At 39.5% G+C, this 25972-nt stretch overlaps 1 protein-coding gene and 1 long non-coding RNA gene across 2 annotated transcripts in view; one reads left to right on the top strand and one right to left on the bottom strand.

Annotated features, from left to right (window-relative positions):
- Positions 1 to 21228: 21228 nt before the first annotated feature.
- LOC144377897 (uncharacterized) lies at positions 21229 to 25070 on the bottom strand. The gene is made up of 2 exons (XR_013439166.1): positions 24906 to 25070; positions 21229 to 24769 (listed from the first exon to the last, which is right to left on the bottom strand). It is a non-coding gene; the product is annotated as an uncharacterized LOC144377897 (long non-coding RNA).
- Positions 24181 to 25972, top strand: part of Snw1 (SNW domain containing 1) — a 36660-nt gene continuing 34868 nt past the window's right edge. Inside the window, exon 1 of the mRNA XM_005321279.5 lies at positions 24181 to 24311. Coding sequence (XP_005321336.1) covers positions 24298 to 24311 — 14 coding nt within the window. The 5' untranslated portion in view covers positions 24181 to 24297. The remainder of the gene's footprint in view (positions 24312 to 25972) is intronic.

The following is a 25972-nucleotide window of genomic DNA, read 5'->3' as shown; positions in this document are numbered from 1 at the left end:
TTCCTCGGAGAAAGAAGAAGAACAAGTAGATCCAGCCACCAATAACCCTCCGGGTCCATCCCCCATGGTCAGGAGACGTCCCCAGCCCCTTTCTGTGTTCTGAGTGGATTGCCTGTAGTAAAGTATTCTGTGAAGTATTTGGTAAAGTATTTTGTAGCTGATGGATCCGCGATCCGCCTGAGTTTCTGGGTAGCAATCCACGACGCGCTGCGAATTCTGTGGCCGCGCTGCGAATTCTGTGTTTTATGTTTTTGTTTCTGTTGTCCTGTCTGTCTCCACCCCAACACCCTGGCAAGAGAACTAATCTCCCAATCTGGGGTTGTCAGACCCAATCCGAGGGGGATGCTCTCCCAATCTGATTGTCTGAAGGGAAGGCCCCAGTCGGCTTGGGGCCAGCACCCATTTTCATTTTTTTGACAATCTGAAAAGGGAATCTATGTCTTTGTGTGTGTCTCTGTGTGTCTTTTTGTCTGTGTCTCTGTTAAGTGTGATGGCATTGTTTTACTTTGAACCGATGCAGAGTCCCAAATTCTAATCTGCCTTAGAGGTGTGGAGACAACTTTAGCTAGATTTTAATCTAAATTGTAAGCAAGATTAGGGAAGCAGTGTTTTCTTTTCTTCCCATAGTTGGCCTGAGTACACCCGCTGCGGTTAAGGAATGCCTGCTGGGGAATCTAAGAACTTTGATATCTCGCTTTAACTTTTCTCAAAACCCGGTCCTCATTATTAAATTGGCATTAATTGGCTTTGGGGATGGGAGCCGAACTTTCAGTCATAAATTCTGTCCCAGACGGGGATTCCAAACCGAGGTAAGTGCACGCACCCCATGTCTATTTGAGATGCATCTTTCTCTCTCTCTCTTTCTTTCTGGAGGTAAGGTGGGCACCCGACGGCTACTTAAACGCAACTAGTGCAGCCGCCACTCTACAAGACTCGGGTGAGAGGTTTCTCGGCCTAGGCAGCTCTCAATCACCTGTTCGGTACAGAGCAGGCATGTTGGGTTCTGCCAAAGCCGCTTCCAAAACTTTTCTGTCTGGGCCTGGAGAGCAATTGGCGTGAGTACACAGTGTCCCTAATCCCGATCTGCCTCGGATGCGTGGAGGTGGAGGAAGGAGTTTGGAACAACTGCGGAATCCCGGTCTGGGCTACTCTCAGACGTTTCCAAAGGTTCCTTTCTCTTGAGCCCTCTCCCGACAGCCCTCAGGGGTATCTAGGGTGATCGGTAGATGAATGGCATTGAGGGAAAGCCCCAATCACATTTGCCTCCGTATGGGCCGTTCAACACTCCCAACCCCGCATCCATTCCTCCTGGATGCTTCCCTTCCTTCGAGGGTCAGAAATGTTAGCAATTCAGGTTGTAGGACTGAGAAAAAGGCATGGGATAATTAGTAAGATCTGCCCAGGTTCCCTAAGGTGCATAGGTAACTTTCAATAGTCTGTTTTACCACCCAATGTTTAAAATGTGCTGTGTTCCTTAAGCTGCTAAGAACAAAGAAAGTAGCTTAATGATCCTGAAGGAACTTCTTCTGATGGTGGCTTTTATATTATCAAGAAAGATCCTATTCTCAGTTTTGTGTGAGCAAGTTTTTCTAGTGTAGGAAGATAAATTGTGACTTATGGTTAAAATGCCTTAGGCATAAAGTTTCTGCTCAAGAATTCCGGTTTTCCCAGTTCCTTCCAGACCTCAGCCAGGGCTCAAGCTGATATGCAAACAGAAGCAGCTTGGAGCTCAGGCCCAAGGAAAAAAAAAAAGTAAAGGTGTCTTTTACCTGAACTCAAACTAGATTAAACCAAAGAGTAAATTGTATGGCATCTACTAATTACTGGCCGGTCAACTTTTTAGGATTTTTGCTTTTTTCTTAGATTCTGTATTTTTATTTTTTTTCTTTGAGCTCATGATTTTGTTCCTACAGACAAGTTAATGTTTTTCTGATAAGTTCTATTTTTGATCAACTGGAGTTTTTTTTTTTTAACATTGCAATGAGATTTTACCTGAGAAAGCTGCAAGGCCTTCACCATTGTGTTATGTGTTACACTTGTGTTACGTGTTATATGTCGATATGTCTGTATGTGTATATGTCCATATATCCTGCAGTGATATGACAATTGACAGATGAGGAGTGCTCATGAAAAATTTAAAAATGGATCCAAATATCTTTGATTCACGTGATTCAAATGGTTCAATTTAAATTGGGTAAACAGATGAAAGTAAAGATGTCTTTAAAATTAAGCTTATAAGTTTTTCTAGGTGTTCAAAAAGGCCCTAATAAAATGTTGATGTCTATGAAATAATCTGCTTAGATTCAAAGGTTTACAGGTATTGTTTCAAAATGTGAACAGAAGGAGGTTAACAAATAAAAAGAAAAACTAGAAGGTTCTAGGTATGGATTTAATAGAGGGAAAGTGTGTTTCTGGATAGGAGTTTAAGTAAGTGATAAAAAAGGTCTGTGCAAGTTGGTTATAAGTGTAAGTTTTTGAGCAAAGTAATCTTAAAGAAATTAAACAGCTGGTTAAACAAGTGCTGTTGTTTTAGAGAATTGTGCTATGTTATTTCTTTAAAAGCTAAATTTGGTTAATACAAAATCATCAATGTAATTATGGTGTTATTAATGTGTTCATATCTTCCAGGTATACAAATCTGTAAGGTAGAAGCTTTAGAAAGAGCATTATATCAACCTGGTATTCTAAAACTGTATGGTAATTTTAGGCTTAAAAGAAAAACATGTTGGAAATTTATTTATATCATTTGTGTTCTATAACTGGACTTGTTATCAATAAGTTATGTGATGTTCCATGTTACTTTTTACACTGAGATACAATTTAGATGTATTTTTAAGTTAATGAGAGCCTAATCTAATCTATGTAAAGGTTTTATTGCAAAACAAAAGTACTTTGCTACTTCTCTACAAAAAGTTAAAAGCTTTCAGCTCTTCTTTAATTCATGTTTTAGGTGTGATATTATATTGTGTTAGCTAATATTCATGTAAATTTGAGCAACAATTTATGTAAGCTTTGTAAAATGATGTCTAAAAAGCAAAGATCAGCTTCAGAATTTAAGACTTATGATGAGCCCCGCCTCACTTGGGATAAGGCTGTATGTCCCATCTCATGTGAAAGTGACCATGAAAGAAATAGGCCAGATTTCAGTGCATTTAAGGTTGTGTCAAAAGTTGGTTTTTGTCACGATTGCCAGGACCTCAAACAGGGGATTATAATGTATAACTCTGCCAGAATTCAAGGTAGCTATTATATGAACTAAATGTTTTTACTCTTGATAATTTTATCTTGTAGTTTTCTTATAAATGGCTTAAAGATTGCCTGTTAATGTTTTGCAGAGGTACTGATTTAAGAACACACAACCTGGGTTGATTTAAGATAATGAGTTATCACCTACAGGATAGAGAGATAGGTACTAAAGCCCAGTACTTAGTATAAGGCTGTTGAAACTTATTTGCTAGATGTTTAAGATTAAGTTTTAAAATTAAAGCTAAATTAAAGGGCCAAGAAAACCAATATTTGGCTCTTGCCCTCTGAGTCAGTCTAAATCAGGGATAGGGGACTTCTCCAAAGGGCTTTGCAACTCTAGGCCACATAACCTCCTGATCAGGGAGATTAATGAGACCAGTGGAGGACAGAAAGCCAATCAGTGCATTTGCTGTGAAGAGGAGGGTCATCAGGAAAGGGAGACATCCCTGATGCTTCCGAGGGAAGCCACGTGGTCAAGTAAGGCCTGGACCCATCCTAGCGCAAATGGCACTAGCAGAACTGAGAAGCTGCTGTGAAGTTCCCGAGGACTCCCAGGAGGCTGACTGTTAACAATAGGTAGAAACAGAAGTCAGTTTGACTTGCTTCATCTTAAACACTTAGCAAAGACAGTCAAAGCCAAAACACAGCTGTTCCTGGGCATTTTAAATGATAATAATAGTTAAATGTAACCTCCACAATAAGTAAACTGGAGGCTGCAAAAGAGACTCTTAGGTAGGAATGCCTGATAACTGTCAAAGGGACTGCTAGAGTAGTTTTAGTCTAAGGCCTTTATTTCTAACCAACACAGGTAGGCTTGATGTTTGCTAGTATGGTTATCCAGCCCTAAGTAACAGAATTAAAGATTTCTCTATTAGACACAGGTCATACTAATAAAAGGATCTTGCAAGATCAGATGATATTAAATTATTAAACTATATCTTAAGGGAAGGACAACTGTAACCCTAAAAGTTAAATGTTGTGTTTACATCCTGATAATTCTGGCAATGTGACAAATATCCTTAAAGATTTACATGCTCAGATAGAAGCCATGTCCTCAGCAACTTTATCATGAAAACAATATCTTAGCTTCTGGTTCTTGGTACTTCCTGGTGGAAAACATTGTTAGTCTTTGTCTTTGCCATCATACTCATTGGCATATTCCTGTGCTATGGCATTCATTGCTGCATCAATATGGTTCCAGCACTAATGAATTCTTGTTTCTCTTATAGACCACCCATCACTCAAATGGCCCTCCAGCCTATCATGGACCACTCAATAGACCCGATTTTTAAAAGGGGATTCCAAACTGCTTGCCCCAACATCGCCCCTTTTTGTCAGCCTGAAGAAGCCAGAAAGATCTTCGCCCCCTTTCCTTACAGCAGTAAGGAGTTCCCAAATTAGAGGGGGGAATGAAGCCAGATTTAAAGTTAGGTAGTCAGTGTAGTTAGGTAAATCGGGTCTAATATCGAGTGAAATCTAAAATGGAGGCCATGCTGGGAATGACTCAGGGAAAACACAGGACAATGGATATAAGATTCTATCCATGATAAAGAAAAAGGGGGGAATGAAAGACCCTAGCCCAGTTAGCCTAGTTACCTAAGGCCAAGATATGAAACCAAGATACCAGGCAGGCCATAAACAGGTTCAGGCACCAGGCATGCTCTCCGGACAACCGGTTGAAGAACAGAGCACCTGCATCCTGAGGCATAAATGAATAAACCGGAACAGATAAGCAGGAACAGAAAGAATAGAATACAGACCTGTGGTTTTTGGAATGCAGACCTATACCCCCTAGGTGGCCTATATGCTAGATTTAAACAAACCAATAAGAAACCTGTTGCTTCCCGTGCGCGCGAAACCTGTCCCAAACCCTATAAAAATCTCTGTATCCCCAAGTCCGGTGTGCCAGTTCACCAAAGCTCCGGCTGAGGTTCTGCTGGGCACCCGCAGGCGCCTGTGTCCCAATAAACCAACCTCTTGCTTTTGCAGCCAGTGTTTCGTGTGATTTTCCTTGGACAGGGATACGGGGGTCTTTCAGTGGACAGGGGTCTTTCAATATAAATGGAATGATACAATGTCTAGTTTTTGGTGCAGGTTTCCTTCCCTTAGCCTGCTTTCAAGATTCATATATGTCAAAGCATGTAACAGCACACCATTTCTTCGTACCACCAAATATCTTGGTTAGAGAAATACTATATTGTGTTTATCCACTTATCTACTGAAGGACATTGGGGTTGTTTCCATATTTTGGCTATTATGAATAATGCTGCTGAAGGCAGATTTAAAGATAAAGAAGATGGAGACTATTATCAAGAATGGAGTCCAGGAAACCAGAGCAGCACTTGGGAAAATTGAAATGTTAATGTCCCCAAAGCCCAAACCCATCCTAAAGAACTGTTAATGAAGTAGCTCCCAGCAAACAGAGAAGTGCTAATTAAACCACCCCAGGCCCTTCCTGCCCAGATTTCTCCTCCAGTCCACCTATCTCCCACCTGCATTCTATCACTGCAGGATGGAGGGAAACAAAGGACAGGAATGTGGGAGGACTAAAAGAAGACCTTAGCTATAAAAGAGGGAAGACCTCCCCCTTCCACGGATTCTGCCTTTTGGGTCCCCTTCTTCCTTAGGGGAGAAGTCTTTTCTGCTGTCCTTTAATAAAGCTTCCACATTCCACTCTCCACTTGCCTCAGCTGCTTCTCTGGTGTTAGACTCCAGCATTCGGGGAAGCAAGGACTCGTCACAGGTACACAGTGGTAACACTGCTATGCTCATTTGTGTACAAGTTTTTGTTGGGAAAGATGTTTTCATTTCTTTTGGTGTATATGTGAGAGTGGAATCACTGGGTCATGTGGTAACTCTATGTTGAAGATTTTGAGGGCTAGGGTTTAGCTCAGTTGGGAGAGTGTTTGCCTTGCAAGCACAAGGCTGGGTTCCATCCCCAGCCTGTACCATGTTACATCCTCCCTAGCAATATACAGGGATTCTGATTTCTGTACCTCCTCAGCAAATAAGGAAAGGGAGTCCCAGGAATATTATTACATTGGTTATTGTCTATTTGCTTATAGTCATCTTAGTGAATGTGAAATGGTATATTAGAAGGGTTTGGGGCAGAGTTCTTCACTGAATTTAACTTTGAACTCTACAAGGAAATCCCTTCTATCTTCAGCCTGCACCGGGCCTCTGCCAAGTCTCTCAGCCCCTGGTGGGAATGAGCTCCTGTCTATGACCAAGAACAGGCATGAGCCCTTCACTTTTATTTGACCTCCCACCAGTTGGATCTGAGCCTACTTTTTCCCTCGGATGTTCTTAAAGGTGAGGGGCTGAGGGGCTAGCTCAGTGGTAGTGCTCTTGCCTAGCATGTGAGAGACTCTGGGTTTGAACCCCAGTTCTGAAAAAGAAAAGGGAGGAGGTCGCCAATGTTAAAGTCTACTCACAGGAAGAAAATCGTTTTCCCTATGAGCTGAGCCTGGTCCTGCCCACCTAGATAGGTTTTCATTCTTGTTTTGAGAGGAGCTAGATTTCTTCTCTCTCCACTTTTCTGGATTCCTCCCACAGAAGGCTAGGTCACCGACTGCGTCAGTCATCTTTTCTCCATCAATGGGATCTTCAGAGATAACACTCCCCCTGTGAAGGGGGTCTGGGTAAGACATTCAAGGACAGGTATAAGGTCAAAGATGAGACGGAAACTGTTACTACTATCTCTGAGCCCCTTCTCATGCTGTACATGCTGCTCACTCCACTCACCACCCAAATCTCTGCCCCTGTCCTGGGCCTCACCTACAAATGGCACATGGCTTTGGTCAGGTGACATTATCAGGAAGCATCCTCTGAATGCTTCAGACCTGGCTAAGTGCTCTTCCTGGTGCTTCCAAAGCATCTTAGGCTTACCTCCAGCACAGCACTAATAGCATTGTGATGAGGTGACATTTTTCATAAGGGGTTGCAAACTCCGGTGTCTAAGGAACCCGGGAAGATAACAAAACTAAAGGAAGCAGGTCAGACATGAGACTAACCCTGACTTTGAAAAAAGAAGCAAAAACTTTGTCTTATGAGTCTTCAATCACACAATTCCCTTGATTCTCTTCTGACAGAATCGTAAGTACATGAATCATTTCTTTGTCATGAGGACAACGGTGCAACCACAACAATGAATGGTAACTAATAACCTCCGCTTTGGAGATGCTTCCCTTCCCACATGACCAACCGCATTCCATGTGTGGAATTCAGGCTGACTGTCGTCAGATCTATCGCTTAGAGAATTCTGTATCTTTATAAAAATCTACCAACTTTTAAATGTCTGAAGCTAACTGAAATGTTTTAAAGCATCTGAGGAACAAACAGCACACAAGCCCCAGAGCTACCAGTACACTGGTCTGTAGGACCTGACTGCACAGGATTTCATTGAAATCCCCCTCCCCAAATTAGCACAGGTTCTGGTACAGAGGCAGCACTTGACAGATTTTTGAAGAACAACAGCTGACATTTACTTAGTACTCACCCTGAGCCAAACACTTAGGCACTTGACGTTCATAACATGGTGTTATCCCACAGCCTAATGAGGTAGGCAGACTTGTTTAAGCCTTTAGACTGAAGTAATAATGAAGGCAGGGCTCTACCTCAGGTCTGTCTGACTCCAGATTTCTTAGAAAGATGGAATCATCTACTTGGGAGATGCTGATTAAGATGATGTTCTTGGAATTAATTTGACAAAATTACTCTATGTGCATGTGTAAATATACCACTGTGAATTCCACCTTATGTATACCTATAAAGCACCCATTAAAAACAACAAATAAGGGCTGGGGCTAGGGCTCAGTGGCAGAGCGCTTGTCTAGCATGTGTGAGGCACTGGGTTTTATTTTTAGCACCACACACAAAAATAAGCAAATAAAATAAAGGCATGCCGTCCAATTACAACTACAAAAAATTCTTTAAAAAACCAAGTAAGTGGGGAGGGGCCATGGGGGCAGGAAAGATGGTGGAATGAGATGGACATCATTACCCTAGGTACACTATATCATGTACAACCAGAAAAGTGAAAAGTTGTGCTGCAATTGTGTACAGCAAATTAAAACACATTCTGCCATCCTATGTACCTAATTAAAATTAATTAATTTATTTATTTTAAAAAACAATAAATGAATAAAAAGATGATGTTCTTGGTGGTCTGAGTTTCAGATTAGTCACTTGCTATTTGTCATCTGGGAAGCTTACATATTATCTCTAAGCCTCAATTTCCTCCTCTATAAAATGGGGAGGGACTAAGAAGGTGGCTCAGTGCTATGGCAGGTGCTTAGTATGCACAGGCTTTGGGTTCAATATCCAGCTTTTAAGAAGGGGAGAGACAGATGGATGGAACTGGAAACTATCAGGCTTGGTGAAATAGCCAATTCCAAAAAACTAAAGACCAAATGTTCTCTCTGATATGTGGATGCTAATATACAATAAGGGAGGCGGGGTAGGGAAGAATAGAAGTACTTTGGATTTGACAAAGGGGAGTGAAGGGAAGGGAGGGGGGATGGAAATAGGAGAAAGAGAGTAGAATGAATCAGACATAACTTTCCTATATTCATATGTGAATTCACACCCAGTGTAACTCCACATCATGTACAACCACAAGAATGGGAAGTTATACTCCATGGATGCAGAATATGTCAAAATGCATCCTACTATATGTATAACTAAAAATAACAAATTAATTGTATTTTTAAAGGGGAGGGACAGATAATAAGAATCATCCACTCCCAGAGCTATTCTAAGATACATAAGCACAGAGGAACTCGTCATCCAATAACCAATATTACTGTCCCACTATTTATTAATCACAGCCATCCATACCATATGTACTACAGCTCCTTAGTTTGCAAGCGGGCATATTCTAGTGGAATATCTATCTTGTTTCTAGAGAAAGAGAAGGAAGTAATATAAGAAATCACTTCAGATATCAGATGGCTGCCTCCTGAGCCAACAGCACACTTGATAGGAATGAAAAATGATCAAAACAAATGACAGGGCTCAGAGCAAGGGGCAAATTGTTCCCCTGCCAGGCTATTCTATAGAAAAAGGAATCGTTATCTTGGGTCTAAAGCTTCATCCCCAGTGGATCTTCGTGGTTCGCATCCCCTTAAGGTTAGAGCCAACTCTCAAAAGGAATAATTAAATCTGGAAAGAAATGGGGTCAGCAGGTCTTGCAATGCATTTAAACAGGAAATCTCAGAGTGTGCAGAGGAGGTAGCTCAAAGCAAAGCTGCTTTCCTACCCATCAACCTGAAGAATTGCTTAATCCCAGGAAGAAGATACAGGAGTACATCTGACCAAACATGAGGTGACCCTAACTTTCAAGTCATCTACAGGGCTGGGGTACAGCTCAGTGATAGAGCACATTTTACCTAGCATGCCTGAGACCCAGAGATTAACCCTCAGTTCCACAAATAATAATAATTTACCATCAAAAAAATGTATACTGCCAATAAGGTGACACATTTCAGAACATTTTTGGCTTGCTTAATAAAAATTACTGATATATTTGGAATTATATAAAACAGATTGCAATCATGATAACAAAAAATGAAAAGCTTAAGAATTCATATCCTGAGAGATGCATATAATCTATGTAAAGACAAACTTCAAAACGTTTTTGGAAAATATGAACTAAGATTTTAATAAGGCAAAACCTAAACAGTTCCACTGAGTGAGAAAACATATAATTGTAAAGATATCAGCTCTCTCTCCAAGTTAATTTACAGACAACTCAATGCCAATCATGAAGCCTACATTTAAAAAAAAAACGCAACAAACCAATTTTAATTGGGAAAAAAGCAAATAAAGGGATATTTTTGTTGTTGTTTTTAGGGGGTGTGTGGGATACTCAGGGGCACTTGACCACTGAGCCACATCCCCAGCCCAATTTCATATTTAATTTACAGATAAGGTCTCACTAAATTGTTTAGTGCCTCGCTTTTTTACTGAGGCTGGCTTTGAATTTGCGATCCTCCTGTCTCAGCTTCCCAAACTGCTGGGATTACAGGCATGCACCACCACATTCAGCAAAGGATAATTTATCATGCTTTTTACTCACTTGTTTCTTCATTTCATTTTTTTTTGTTTTACTTACGTTTGTTTTTATAGTTTATTGAGATATTTTTCATATATGGTAAGATTCATATTGTTAAAGTCCACAGATGAGCGTTTTTCAGTATATTCAGAGTTTCAAAATCATCACCACTCTCTAAATTTTCAAAACTAAAACAAAACTCTCACATCTAGTCATTAATAGCTATTCACCTTTCCCATCCCAATCCTAGGAACCCCAGGGAGGTAATCCACTTTCTTTGTCCTTGAATTTGTCTATCCTGGACATTTTGTGTAAGGGGAATCTTACAACTGGTCTTTAGTAACTGACTTCTTTCACTTAGCATAATGTTTTCAAAGATCCTGTAGTAAATAATTTAACCTTGCCCAAACAGAGACCTGGCTTTTGGCCTTACCTTCTGGTGGATAATCTTTGAACTCTAAAAATGTCGTACTTAGCAGGAGTCCCTTTGTTTGCCTGGAAGTCTTGAGTCTTTTCACTGCCCAACACACCTCATGCCAGGGATGGCACTCAGAGCCTTCCACATGCTGCATGAGCACCCTATCCCTGAGCTATATCCCCAGAAGCTTTTCACTTTGGGTTTATTTTTGTTTTGTTTTGTTTTGTTTTTGTACTTCTGGATAGACAACATGCCTTTATTTTGTTTATTTTTTTATGTGGTGCTAAGGATCCAACCCAGTGCCTTACTCATGCTAGGCAAGCCCTCTACCACTGAGCTGCAACCACAGCCAGCTCTTCACTTTCAGATGGTATCCTTCAAAGAACAAAACTCAACAATTTGATTTAGTCAAGTTTATCTATTCTTTCCTTTATTGCTCATACTTTGAGTGTCATGTCTAAGAACTCTTCACCAAATACAACCTCATTAAGATTTACCCTGTTTTCTTTTAAGATTTTTTATAAACCTTTTTATTTTTTAATTAGAGATTGAACCCAGGGGTGCTTTACCACTGAGTTACATTCCTAACCCTTTCTAAAATATTTTACTTTTCTTTTGGAGAGAGAGAGAGAGAGAGAGAGAGAGAGAGAGAGAGAGAGAGTTTTTAATGTTTATTTTTTAGTTCTCAGCGGACACAATATCTTTGTTGATATGTGGTGCTGAGGATCGAACCCGGGCCGCACGCATGCCAGGCGAGCACGCTACCCCTTGAGCCACATCCCCAGCCCCAATATTTTACTTTTGAGACAGAATCTTGCTAAGTTGCCCAGGCTAGCCTCAAACTTGAGATCCTCCTGCCTCAGCCTCCCAAGTCACTGGGATTATAGGCATGGGACATTTGTGCCCAGATAAAAGTTTTAGAAGACTTAAAAACAAATGTTTTAGGCAGGAAGCATAGCTTAATAGTACAGTGCTTGCCTACTACGCATGCAACCCTGAGTTCAATTTCCAAGACCACCAAGAAAAAAAAAAAGTCACACAGTTAGCTCTTTCATATGTTTTAATATCTTTTCCCTTTTGAGATGGGGATTTCACTATGTTGCCCACTTACCTGGGCTCAAGTAATTCCCTTTGTCAGCCTCATGAGTAGCTGGGACTATAGTCATGCTCCATTATACTTAGCTTGAATTAATTTTTTTTAGTATTCTTCCTTTTATCCATATGTTTATTGGTGCATTATAGTTGTACATATTGGTAGGGTTCATTGTTACATACTCATACATGTACATAATATAACAATACAATTTGGTCAATATCATTCCCCAGTATTTCCTGTCTCCCTCCTCTTCTCCGTCTCCTTGATCTTCCTTCAATTTTCATGAAATCCTGCCCCTGCCTTTCTTTTACTTTTTCCTCTCCAGCTTCCTCATGTTCACTTTTTGAGTTTGGCTTATTTCACTTAAGAAATTTTTTCATATTCCATCCATTTCTTCTAAGATTTCCAATTCATTGGAGTATAAGTTTTCAAAATAGTCCATAATGATCCTCTGGATTTCTATAAATTGGTGTCTGTGGTGATTTCTCCTTTTCATCTCTAATTTTCTTTTAATTGGTTCTTCTTTTTCTTTTGCTTAGTTTGGGTAAGAACTGATAAACTTGTTTATCTTTTTGAAGTACCAACTCTATGTTTCATTGATTCTCTGTGTGTTTTTCTTGATTTTATTGATGTGGGGTTTGACCTTAACTCTTTGCTTCCTTCTCCTCATTTTGGAGTTGATTTGTTCTTGTTTGACAAGAGCCTTGAGATGCATGACTAGGTTATTTGTTGGGATCTTTCTGATTTTCTTATGTAGGGCATTTATAGCTAAAAACTTAACTACAAGTCATCTCCACAGTGGAGATTCTTGTTTTATTCTAAGAAATTTTAGTTTTTCACCTATTTCTTCTATCACCCTTTCATCATTCAAAATTATATTGTTCAATTTCCATGTACTTATATAGTTTCTGTAGGAGTTTTTGGTGTTGATTTCTAATTTCATTCAATTTTATCCAAGATGCAAGAAATCATATCAATTTCTTTTATATTTGCTAAGAGCTGCTCTGTGACCTAAAATATGATCTATTTTGCAGAAGGTTCCATGAGCTGCTGAGAAGAAAGTGTATTTGGCTTGGATGAAATATTCTCTAGATGTCTGATAAATCCCACTGATTTGTACTGTTTTTCAGGTCCAGTCTTAAGATGATCTATCTATTGGTGAGAGAAGTATGTTGCAGTCACCCCATATTTTTGTACTAGAGTCTTCCAGAAGTTTTGAGTAATGTCTCTTGTATGTAAGTAGGTACACCAACATTTGGGGCATGAATATTTACTATAATTATAACTTCTTGTTGGATTGTATACCTTTGATATTCTTTGTCTCTTCTGGTCAATTCTGGCTTGAAGTCTCCTTTGTCAGGCAGAACAGTAGCTACTTCTGCTTGTTTGGGGCCTCCAATTGCATGGAATATCAATATCCAACATTTAATCGTCAACCTATGGCTATCCTTGCCTGTAAGGTGAATCTCTTGCAAACAACTTATAATTGGTCTTGTTTTTATATTTTAAGTCATTCTGCTAGCCTGTCTTTTAATTAGAGAGGTGAAATCATTTACATTTAATGTTATTATAGACAGATGTTTTTAAATTCATGCCATTTTGATTGATTTCTTTTGTGTGTGTATGTGTATGGGGGGTGGGGAGTTCTATTCTTCAAATGAGGTGAGGGCTTAGGATTGGTTTTTTTTGTTTGTTTTGTTTTCCTTCAGTGTGAAATATTTTTTAAGTATTTTCTGTAGAGCTGATGAGTAGCCATGCATTCTTTTAGTTTCTGTTTATCTTGAACAGTTTTATTTTTTCTTCTATTCTGAAGGATAACTTTGCTGGATATAACAATCTTGCTTGAGTTATTTTTCTTTCAGAATTTGGAACACATCATCCAAATCCTCGTGGATTCTTAGAGTTTGAGCTTAGAAATCAGAAGTAATTCTGATTGGCTTTCCTTTAAATGTGCCTGATGTTTTTCTCTGGAGGCTTTTAAAAATCTATACTTATTGGATATGTAAGGCATTTTAATTAATATGTGTCATGAAGAGGTTCTTTTTTTTTTTAATGGAGAAGGCAAAGAATTAATATTTATTTATTTATTTATTTTAGTTATCGGCAGACACAACATCTTTGTTTGTACGTGGTGCTGAGGGTCGAACCCGGGCTGCATGCATGCCAGGCGAGTGCGCTACCACTTGAGCCACATCCCCAGCCCAATTCTGGTTTTTTTTTTTTTTTTGAACTTGTGTATTTGGGATTCTGAATGCCTCCTGTGTCTGAATGTACATCTCATTCTTGAGATTTGAAAATTTTGTTATTATGTCCCTGAAGAGGTTATCCATGCCATTATCCTGCATTTCACGTCCCTCTTCAATTCCAGGGATTCTTAAATTTGGTCCCTTAATGTTTTCCCAGAGTTATTATATATTCCAGTCATGACTCCTTTTCTTTAATATCGTCTGAATGTTCAAGGATAGCTTCTTTGTCTTTCAGTTCTGACATTCTTTATTCTGCATAGTCTACTCCATTGGAGAGACTTTCAACTGAACATTTTATTTTATTGTGTCTTTCATTTCTGAGCTTTCTGTTTGCTTCTTTTTCAATCTCTATCTCCTTAATGAATTTTCATTCATATCTTGCACTGACTTCCATAATTAATTCAGCTGTTTTTCTGTAGTCCTTGGAATTCAATGATCATTTTTATGATCATTAATTTAAATTCTTTATCTGATATTTCATCCACTTCAATATTTTTCAAGTCATTTGGTGAAGAATTATGAACTTTAGGTGGCATAATGTTACCTTATTTTTTCACATTTCTTGTATTCCTGTGTTGGGTTTGTCTATCTGTTGGAATGGATTTCTCTTGCACTCTTATGTGTGGGCCTCTTTAGAGCATAACCTTCTCTTACCCAAGTGTCCTACAGTGATCTAGAATTGAGACCCATCATAGGTGTCATATCTATTGCTTTTGTTTTACTTCTTGCTGTATTTGCTGTAGGAGTAGATGTCCATGAGTGGAACCTGAAGGCTTTCCCCACCCATTCTTTCTTGGAACCTGTTCATTAGTTTTGGGTTGGTTCTCTTCCTCTTTGTACTAAGAATAGCTGAATTTTGAGTGTGGTTAATTTGTGTTTGGAGCAAGGTGCCCTATCTTTTGGTTGAGTTTAGTTCAGCAGCAGTCTCTATCCTGTGAACTTGTAGTATCTCTGTAGATTCCCAGCACCTCACAGAAAAGGGGGAACAAACAATAGTAACTATCAAAGCAAAACAAATATAGTATTAAAATAAATACCCAGTTCCTAGAGTGACATCTACAACACTAATTACCACAAAAAATAGGAAGGGGGGATGCTCAGCAATTGCCAACAGCAAAAAAAAAATTTAAATAAAAAAATAATCATGAACTAGATCAGGAATTAAACAGCAGGTGTCAATTATGTCATCCACAATACTCAAAACTGCAAAAATATGAATAGCAGGGGCAGGAGTTATATAAACCAAATAGTCTAAAAGATGGTAAAAATAGTTCATTAAGAGAACATAATAGGGGAAGAAAACTGAAAAAATATTTTGATAAAAAATGAAGAAAATATCTTCACTGAGACTGGTCAAAACAGTATATGAGGATGGATGACCATTGCATATATCCAACTGTCCTTTCCATTTCTTCTTTGGTTATGTACTGAAAGAACACATGCAAGTGTGTGACAGCTGGGTCTCTTAACCCCTTCCTCTTTTTATGTTGTTTACCAAGCTGCCAGCTGGAGGGGCTTAAAACTGAAACTGGTTGGAATACTTCTCAGTTTCCCTTCTCACCAGTGCAAGGTAGGATGGAATGGGAAGTATTATTGATTGGAGTTTTTTCCAATCAATGCACTCCTAGGGTGGGACTGCTGCAGATTTCTAGGAAGGGAGTCCTGTCATCTGGGGCTTAGGTCTAATCAGGCCTTAGGGGCTTTATTGAGTGGTATCTGCTCTGGTGAGATTACACCAACACATCCCTAGAGTCAGGTAAATGCTGATCTCAGCAGGGAGTCTGGATTTCAGTAGCTTCCCAAGAATTCTACTCATGGGGGCAGGGGAGCCAACAATCCACACAGTCTGCTGCCCATGAATACCACCTTCCCTGGCTTAGTCCCTAGCTATATTTGAGCCTGCCTATTCAGTTTCTCAACTCCCTTCAGTTGGTCATGTAAGCCACTAGACTCAAAGGGAAAGCAAGTAGAGGCATTTTTCTGACTTGACTCTTCCTGGATACTATCTTCTCTGTGCCTGTGTTACTCACATTGTGCTATTTATACCCTAGGCTGCACTGTAGGTGGGTGCTTGCTGGGACAGTATGCAATGTTTGCTGTGATCTCCTGGGATCCTGTTGCAGCTCAGCTTGGCCTCCTCAAGACTGATTCTCCTTGGCTCTTTGCTTGCCAGTTGAGAACTACACAGCACTTTTCAAACCCCAGTTCACGTGCAGCCTCTGGATTGGCTACATTCAGGTTGATTTTCTTTCTTTCTTTTTTTAGAGAGAGAGAGAGAGAGAGAGGGAATTTTAATATTTATTTTTTAGTTTTCGGCGGACACAACATCTTTGTTCGTATGTGGTGCTGAGGATCTAACCCAGGCCGCACGCATGCCAGGTGAGCTTGAGCCATATCCCTAGCCTCTCAGGCTGATTTTCTGACCTACAGATTTTTCTATGCCAAAACTCGTGTGTTATCCCTCCCCTTTGCAGTTAACCAGCACTAGTGTTGCTGCTACAGCTTCCTTTGCTCCATACCCCCATATTTCTGAGACATGTTTGTGTGTGTGTTTTCCTAAGAGACTCTAATTGTCCAGTGTTGAATTTCAGTGAATTTGCTCTTTAACCTGCCTCAATGAGAAGCAATACTCTCTCTGCTTGAATCCTGAGATACTAAGCAACTGGAAATACAGGCTTCCTCTAATCTGCCATTATGAATATCCTCTTAAATTAATTTTTTTCATCTGGCATGAAATAAGGATCCAACTTCTTCTCCTCATCCTCCTCTTCCTCCTCCTCCTTTTTTTCATATGAATTTCTAGACTACCAGCACCATTTATTAAAAAGACTATTGCAAAAAATAGTATTAGATGGTTTGGCACCATTGTCAAAAACCAGTTCACCAAATCATGGATTCATTTCCATTGATATATGTGTCTATCTTTATGCCAGAGCTACATTGTATTGATTATGATAGCTCTGTACTAGCTTTTGAAATTAGGAAATGTAAGTCCTCCAGTTTTGCTCTTTAAAAAAATCTAATTTTATGTTTACTTGAGCATTAGGGAATTCAGCCTTCATGATTATGTTATTTATACTTATCTTGCAAGTTTTTGTCTGTTCTGTTTCTTCTTCCTTGATTTGTTGGTGCTTCATTTTCTGTTTAAATCACTTGTACCTTATTTAGAAAAAGCAGTGTAAAGCAGAATATTGTGTGTTCTAGAAGTAAGGTTCATTTAAAAATTAATTCCTAGTTGGGCATGGTGGTGCATGCCTGTAATCTCAGCAGCTGGGAAGGCTGAGACAGGCTGAAGATCACAAGTTGAAACCCTGCATCAGCAACTTAGCAAGTCCCTAAGCAACTGAGCAAGACACTGTCTCAAAATTAAAAATAAAGAAAAGGCTGTGGATGTAGCTCAGTGCTAAGTACCCCTGGGTTAAGATTAAAAAATAAAAGATAAGGGCTGTGGTTGTGGTTCAAGTGGTAGAGTGCTCACCTAGCACACGTGAGGCACTAGGTTCAATCCTCAGCACCACATCAAAATAAAATATTGTGTCCACTTAAAACTAAAAAATAAATAAATAAAAGATAAATATAATTCTTCTAAGAAATATTTTTAAAAATGTGACTGCAATTTAACAAAATCAATTAGCTGCAATATAAATTATTACTTACAAACTGGATTTTTCTTTGTTTTGGTACTGGGGATTGAATCCAGGTCCTATATGATGCTAGGTGAGCACTGTATCAGAGCTACATCCCCAGTACTTATATCTTATTTTATTTTGTGACAGGGTCTCACTAAGTTACTCAGGCTGGCCTCAAATTTGGAATTCTGCCTCAGCAACCAGAGTAGCATGAATTATAGGATGTGTGCCACTAAACCTAGTCACAAATTAGATTTATCTGCAAATTTGAAAGAACTTTTGAACATTTTTATAACATTTGTTTGCATTATATGGCTTTAGTGACTAGGGCTTCTGCATGTGTATTCTAGGGAATGTATGTGTCAACTTAGCTATTTGGTCATACATCATTCTAGATGTTTCTGTGATAGTTTAATACTTAAATCATTAGGCTTCCCTAATATGGATGGATCTCATCTGACCTTTTGGAGGCCTTAACAGAACTTTGCTCTTATCTTTTTTTTTTATTTGTTCTAATGTTATACATGACAGTAGAATGCATTTTGACACATCATACACAAATGGAATATAATTTCTTCTTCTTCGGGTTGTGCAGAATCACACCGGTTGTATTGTCAAATATGTACATAGGGTAATAATGTCAGATTCATTCTACTATCCTTCTTTTCCCCCAATCCCTTCCCTCCCTTCCCTCCCCTCTATCTAATCCAAAGTAATTCTATTCTTCCCTAGCACCCCCTTATTGTGAATAGCACTCCCATATCAAAGAAAATATTCAGCTTTTGATTTGGGGGGACTGACTTATTTGGTTAGCATGATATTCTCCAGCTCCATCCATTTACCAGCAAATGCCATCTTTTAAAAATTTTTTTTTTTAGTTATGCAATATCTTTATTTTGGTCTATTTATTTTTATGTGGTGCTGAGGATCAAACCCAGTGCCTCACATGTGTGAGGCTGCCGCTCTGCAACTGAGCCACAACCTCAGCCCCAAATGCCATCTTTTCATTCTTCTTTAAGTCTAAGTAATACTTCATTGTGTATATATACTGTATTTTATCCATTCATCTGTTGAAGGCCACCAAGGTTGGTTCCATAGGTTAGGTATTATAAGTTGAGCTGCTATAAACATTGATGTGGCTGCATCACTGTAGTATGCTAATTTTAAGTCCTTTGGGTATAAACCAAGGAGTGGGCTAGCTGGGTCAAACAGTGGTTCCATTCCAAGTTTTCTGAGGAATCTCCATACCGCTTCCAATAATGGTTGCACCAATTTGCAGTCTCACCAGAAATGTATGAGTGTATGAGTGTACCTTTTTCCCCACATCCTTGCCAACATTTATTGTTGCTTATATTCTTCATAATTGCCATTTTGAATGGAGTGAGATGAAATCTTAGTTTTTTTAAAAAAAAAAGAAAATATTTATTTTTTAGTTTTAGATGGACAGCATGCCTCTGTTTCACTTATTTTTTTATGTGGTGCTGAGGATCGAACCCAGGGCCTCACATATGCGAGGTGAGCGCGCTACCATTTGAGCCACATCCCCAGCCCTTAGAGTACTTTTGATTTGCTTTTCTCTAAATGCTAGAGATGTTGAACATTTTTTTCATATATTTGTTGATCAATTGTATTGCTTCTTCTGTGAAGTGCCTGTTCAGTTCTTTAGCCCATTTATTGATTGGATTATTTGTTTTTTGTTTTTTTGGTTTTGTTTGTTTGTTTGTTTGTTTGGTATTGAGTTCTTTATATATCCTGGAGATTAGCAATCTATCATTCTTCATAGAACTAGAAACAGCAATCGTGAAATTCATTTGGAAAAATAAGAGACCTAGAATAGCCAAAGCAATCCTTAACAAGAAGAGTGAAGCAGGAGGTATCACAATACCAGACCTTACACTATACCACAGAGCCACAATAACAAAAACGGCATGGTATTGGCAACAAAACAGACATGTAGACCAATGGTACAGAATAGAAGACACACAGACAAACTCACATAAATACAGTTATCTCACACTAGACAAAGGCACAAAAAACATTCACTGTAGAAAAGATAGCCTAATCAACAAATGGTGCTGGGAAAATTGGAGGTCCATATGTAAAAAAATGAAATTAAACCCTTATCTCATCCTGCATGAAACTCAACTCAAAGTGGATCAAAGACTTAGGTAGTAGAACAGAGAACCTGTGCCTAATAGAAGAAAATGTGGCTCAAATCTTCACCGTGTTGACCTAGGATCTGACTTCCTTAACAATGCTCCTAAAGTGCAAAAAGTAAACAAAAATTAGTAAGCTTCTTCTTCTCAGAAAAGGAAACAATAATGTGAAAAGAGAGTCTACAGAATGGGAGAAAATCTTCACCATATGCTCTTCTCTCTTAAATTTGTACTGTGAACAATTTCATAATATATTTTTTCATGTTTTTTCATACACACACACACACACACACACACACTCACATTTGTGTATATATGTTTCAGTAAACACCTATACAGCCCTGCCATTGAGTTCTGAGCAACTCAGTGAGACTGTGTCTCTAAATAAAATAAAATAGTGGGCTGGGGATGTGGCTCAAGCGGTAGCGCGCTCGCCTAGCATGCGTGCTGCCCAGGTTCGATCCTCAGCACCACATACAAACGAAGATGTTGTGTCCGCAGAGAACTAAGAAAAAATAAATAAATGTTAAAATTCTCTCTCTCTCTCTGTCCCCCCCTCTCTCTCACTCTCTCTTAAAAAAAAATCTGTTAAAAAATAAAAAATAAATAAAATGAAATAAAATAGTGCTGGGGATGTGGCTCAGTGTTCCAGTGCCCCTGAGTTCAATCTCTAGTACCTCCCCTAAAAAAAGAACAATTGTTAACATATTGCTTTATTTGTGGACTCTCTCATTCTCTCTTGCTCTCTGGTTGCAAACACACACACACACACACACACACACAACACATTTTTTTGTTGTGTTGAACTATTTCAAAGTAAGTTGCCCACATTTCTTCATCAAATTCTTTGGCATAGAACTCCTAAAAATAAGGACCTTGGCTGGGCATGGTGGCACATTCCTGTAATCCCAGGAGCTTGGAAGGCTGAGGCAGGAGGATCACAAGTTCAAAGCCAGCCTCAGCAACTTAATAAGACCCTAAGCAACTTAGTGAGAACCTGTCTCAAAATAAAAAAGGGCTGGGATATACATCCATGGTTAAGCATCCCTAGGTTCAATCCCTGAAAACAAACAAATAAAAATATATAAAAGAAGGACAGGGCTAGGGTTGTGGCTCAGTAGTAGAACACTTGCCTGGCATGTGTGAGACATTGCATTCGATTCTCAGCTCCAAATATAAATAAATAAAATAAAGTCCACTGACAACTAAAAATAAATAAATAAATAATATAAAAGAAGGACATTCTTCTACCTAATCATCATGTCATTAATACTCCTAAAAATTAATCAAAATTCTATAATGTATACTACTACCAGTCCATTTTCAAATTTCTCCAAAAAGCCTAAAAAAAAAAAAAATAGTTTTCAACTAACTGAACCAGAATCCAATCAAAATTTATTTATTGCATTTGGTATGTCTCTCTTAATCCTTTTTTTCATGTATTTTATAGACATCCTATGACATTAACATTTTGAATGGTCTAGACCAGTCGTCTTGTAGAAAGCCACACGCTCTGTATTCTTGGCTTCTCATGCTGTCAGACTTGTTCCTTTATAGCCTGATCAGAAAATGGAGGAATTAAAAAAATGGGGAATTTCCTATTGGAGGCACTTAATGTCAGACTCTCCCACTATTAGTGATGTTAAAGTGACAACATTTTTAAGGAAGTTACATTTTTTCATGTGTAGTTACTAAATAATCTTTGGGTAATCTTTTCCACCACCTTTGGATCTAGACTTTTTAAGTACACTTTAATGAAAACCAATATTTTATCGTTTAAAAAAGTGTTTTAAAGATTGGGAGGGCATACAAAGGACACTTAAAAAGGAAGAATGGTGAGATGGAGTAGCTCTGGTTTTTACCAAAGCTCCACCAATAACTAAAGCATAATGACAACAGAACCCAACATACTGGTATCAAAATAAATTCAAACATACATCATACAGGAGAAAAGAATGTGCCAAATAGCTCTGAGCCCATTAAAAACCCTTACATAGTTTGCCAAATGATGCTAATTTGGGGATTACATTTTTGTTCTGTTTTGATGTTCTGTTTAAGAGTGGACATATGATCAGATCCCATATGTGAGAGCTGATGTGAATTCCCTTCTTTCCTTCTACAGTGTGAATAAACTCTCCTTGCCTGTGGAAGTGTTATATCAAACCCTGTTGAACTCACCACATGCGAGTTACTGAATTCAACTACCGGACTTCAAAATACACATTAACTCATGTTTAACCAACACTTTTGAGAGCTTAGGTCCTGGCAGGGCTGTACTCTGCTAGTCACTTCTCTATGGGCAGAGATCTCAGGCTTCAGTAGGCCCTGGAATTCTGAGGCCTCACCTGCCAACACCTGCATCATCTTCTAGCATAGAAGGACCTCATATGTCACATTTTCCTGGGACGTACCAGTAAAGCCAGCTTCTCTTGAGAAATGATGGTATCAAGCTACATCTTGAATTTTAATTAGACTTTAGTTTCTACAAAGGCCTGTGTACACCTAATGAGAAACTGGTCTTGAGTAATTTTGGAACTCACTATGTGGCTAATGTGCCCCACCTAACTAGTATAGTCCCTGTGAGCTTTGTCAATGCTCCCCCATTTTAGACAGTGTGGTTCTAAGAAAACCTCAATTAAACATGTGATTCATAAAGTTGTATTCTGATCCACTCATTTCTACCATACACAATAGAACATTCATTATAAGGTAACCCAGAAATAAAACCAAATTCAACTGCTTCACTTTATAGATGCAAAACCTGAAGCACAAGAAATTCAATAAATTTTAAGGTCAGTTAAATGAAGGACAGAAAATCATGATTATTTTTTGAGTGCTTACTCTATGCTAGATATTGTTCTAAGCACTTTTTAATTCTCCTCACAACTTTATGAGACAGGTTATACTACTTTACTCATTTTTTTCTGCCAGTGAAAAAACTGGGAGAGAAGTGAAGTGACTTATCTAGGATGTATAGATAATTCAAGAAATCTGACTCCAGAATCCGTGCCTAACTGATCCACCCTCCTATCTCGCAAGTTATACTACTTGTGGCTACACAGTCACAGCTAGTTAGGAATCCAGTTGGGATCTATGTTCTCTGAGAATACATTCCACCCTCTATCAGGAATTCCAAGAGTGGAATGAATTCAGTGTTTCTTGCAACCCAGCACAGCCCTGATTGGGGGTTGCACTGGGCTCTCTACTGTGATCAGGCAGCTGTTAAATGCCTGTGATAATGGGGGATGGGTGGGCAAAGAAGATACAAGATGCCAGAACACCAAATCCCTCTCCCACAAAACCAATCAAAGCATTAGGCCTTGAGGTATAATATCATGTCATTTTTGCAGATTTGCTTTCTTAATTATGTTCTGCTAAAACTGCCATGAAACTCTGTTACTATTCTCTTATACACCCCAAGGACAGCAAGGGATCATGACTAGTGCAAATGCCTCACGTGATATGCCTCTGTGGAAAATGAAAATGGATTCTAAGTGCTCTTCTCCCTCCCTTTCTCTCAATCTTACATCCCAGGTCTTGGTCTATGTCTTACTGATTTCCCATGTTAATTATTTTAACCTTGCCCTTAGTGGCCTCTTTTGTCTCTCATTGCCATAGAAACCCAATCTGCCACAAGAGTTGTCTTTCTTGCCTGTTTTTTTGACTGTGGCCCTCTACTTAAGTCCTTCTTCATCTCCAAATCACCTGATGAATTAAATCTAAGCCCCTTGATCTTGCCTTTGGGACCTTCTCTAATTTGCTCCTCTTTTATGCTCTTTTTAGAAATAATACATTCCTGGAGCAAAGGTTAAATCACACCTCTGTCAGCCAAAATATTAACTCTAAGAACCAACGTATTTCTATAGAACTTTAAAGAGTAAAAAAAAGTAAAAAGAGTAAAAAAAAAAAAAAAGCTACCTACCTATATTACCCACATTTAAGTCTCACAATCAGTACAATATAATGAATAAACACACACACACACACACACACACACACACACACAATAACTGTCCAGTCTCACGATTTTCTACCGTTTTAAAAACCTGACACCTTTTCACTCAACATTGTTGCCCCTAGAAGGCTTTTATATTTGAAACTTTACTAGTGGAGTGGAATGGGACTGAGTAGGGAATAAAATAAAGCAGCAAAAAAAGGCATCTTCCTTCAATTTCGGTTTTCTGCCTAGTGAACGCCGTCTCAGGTCACAGAGTACGAATGACCGGGTTATATCATTTCCTGAATGCACTTGCTTTTGACATAAGCTATTATCGTGATAAACCGCTAGGTCTGGTCAGGAGTACAGACTACTACTGTTCAAAGAACTACGAGTCCCACAATGCCTTGCGGCCAGGGCGCCTGCGTACCGCGCGCTCCTTCCTTTCCGTTCCCCGTCGCCGGGAAAGGCCCGCCCCGCGGCGCTGTCGCTCGCCCTGGAAGAAGCGGAAGAAGATGGCGCTCACCAGGTGGGTTGTTGATTCGGGTCCTCGATACGGAAGGGTCTGGGAGTAAACACCTTTTTCTTTTCTTTGTGTACACGCCCCCGGAGATAACCTGGCCTGGGGAAAAGAACGACGTGGGTTGGGATCATGGCTAGACCTTCCCGCTGGCCGCCGCGGCGACTAGGCCTCGCCGAAACCGGGATCTTTCCTGAGGGGCTTCCCGGGTTGAGTTCTCCCCCTTCCTGTGTCCGAATGCCGCGGCGTGGCCTCGCGCTGGAGTCTCACGTGTTCTTTGCTTAAGCTTCACAGCGGGTTGGAGGGCGCTCCTGCATGTCCGCGGCTCGGGTGGACGCGGTGGGGCCGTGGGGGGCAGCGTCTTTATTTCTCCAGGATGAGTGGAGCGCGCGGGCGGCGACTTCGCGGCTTTCGGGCCGTTTGTCTGCGATGATCTCTCTCCCGCCTGTTTCCCGACACTGGGATTTCTAGGAACAGAAAAAAAAAAGGGGGGGGGCTGCAGGGATTTTAAAGTGGCCTCAATAGAGGCCGCTTTCTACTAAATTCACCTTTGCTCAGCACTTGAACTTTGGACCTTAGAATTTCTTCTGTAGATAGAACTACCTCCGGATTTTTTGCTATTCCCGGTTGCCTTGGTAACCGAAGGTAAAGCGCTCCCGCCATTAAGAGAAAAGATGCTGTTAAGTGGGAGATTCCAAGAAGTTACGTAACTCGTGCTAGCCCGCGACCTTGCTGCTCCGTCTAAGTAGAAAAACTTTCCATGCGAAACTCAACAGTACAAGCGCAAAGAAAGTAATCATTTTAGGACCTCAGCTTGAGGCCCTGTAATACACTTCATTCTCCTCGCATATATTCCCTAACTGATGAATCCTAAAAATGTTTCAATTACAGGGGATTACTGCTGGGTATCTTGCCCTATCTTAGGAGTCTTTTGTACAGAAGAAAATATAACTTTTGAGTTGCAGAGAAGATGGGGTACTAGTACGATCATAAGACAAAGAACAACACAATGTTTATTTGTTTAGTACCAGCCTAAGTGTAAAAAGAATTAGATTCAATGAGTTGTGTGGACTGAAGAGTTTTCTTTAGTAAATGATACAGGCAGCAAACATTTTAATGTCCTCCAGGTGCAAAGCACTGCACTAGATAGTAGTAGGGTTATGAATGAAGAATTTTTTGAAAACATGGAATTGGAAATGAACACCTGGAAACAATACCAGAGATGTAGTGGGTATTCTGTGCTTAAAATTGCATTGGCAGATTGCAGTCTGTGAATGGTCAATTTGGGGACTACCTAGCTTTCCATAGGTTCCATCTGGTGTTCATTGGTGTTTTTTGTAATATCCTTTATATAAATCTGTAAACATTATTTTTTATTTATTTATTTTTTAAGTACCAGGATTTGGACCCAAGCCCATAATTTAATTTTATTTTATTTTGAGACAGGGTCTTGCTAAGTTGTAGAGGTTGGTCTTTAATTTGCAGTCCTCCTACCTCAGCCTCCCAGATAGCTGGGATTGTGGGCCATGCACTCTTACACCTGGCTAGGTAAATGTTTGGGGTTTTGTTGTTGTTTGAGCTGAGGTGGTACGACTCTAGTTTGTAGTCAGTGAATCAAAAGTCCAGACTTGGAATTGGCATCTAACCTGTGGAGTCTGGAACTATCTCCA

The sequence above is a fragment of the Ictidomys tridecemlineatus genome, chromosome 5, assembly GCF_052094955.1.
Source record: "Ictidomys tridecemlineatus isolate mIctTri1 chromosome 5, mIctTri1.hap1, whole genome shotgun sequence".
NCBI classification, from domain to species: Eukaryota; Metazoa; Chordata; class Mammalia; order Rodentia; family Sciuridae; genus Ictidomys; species Ictidomys tridecemlineatus.
The sequence above is the reverse complement of the archived record's forward strand: the minus strand, read 5'-3'. Positions and strand labels throughout refer to the sequence as shown.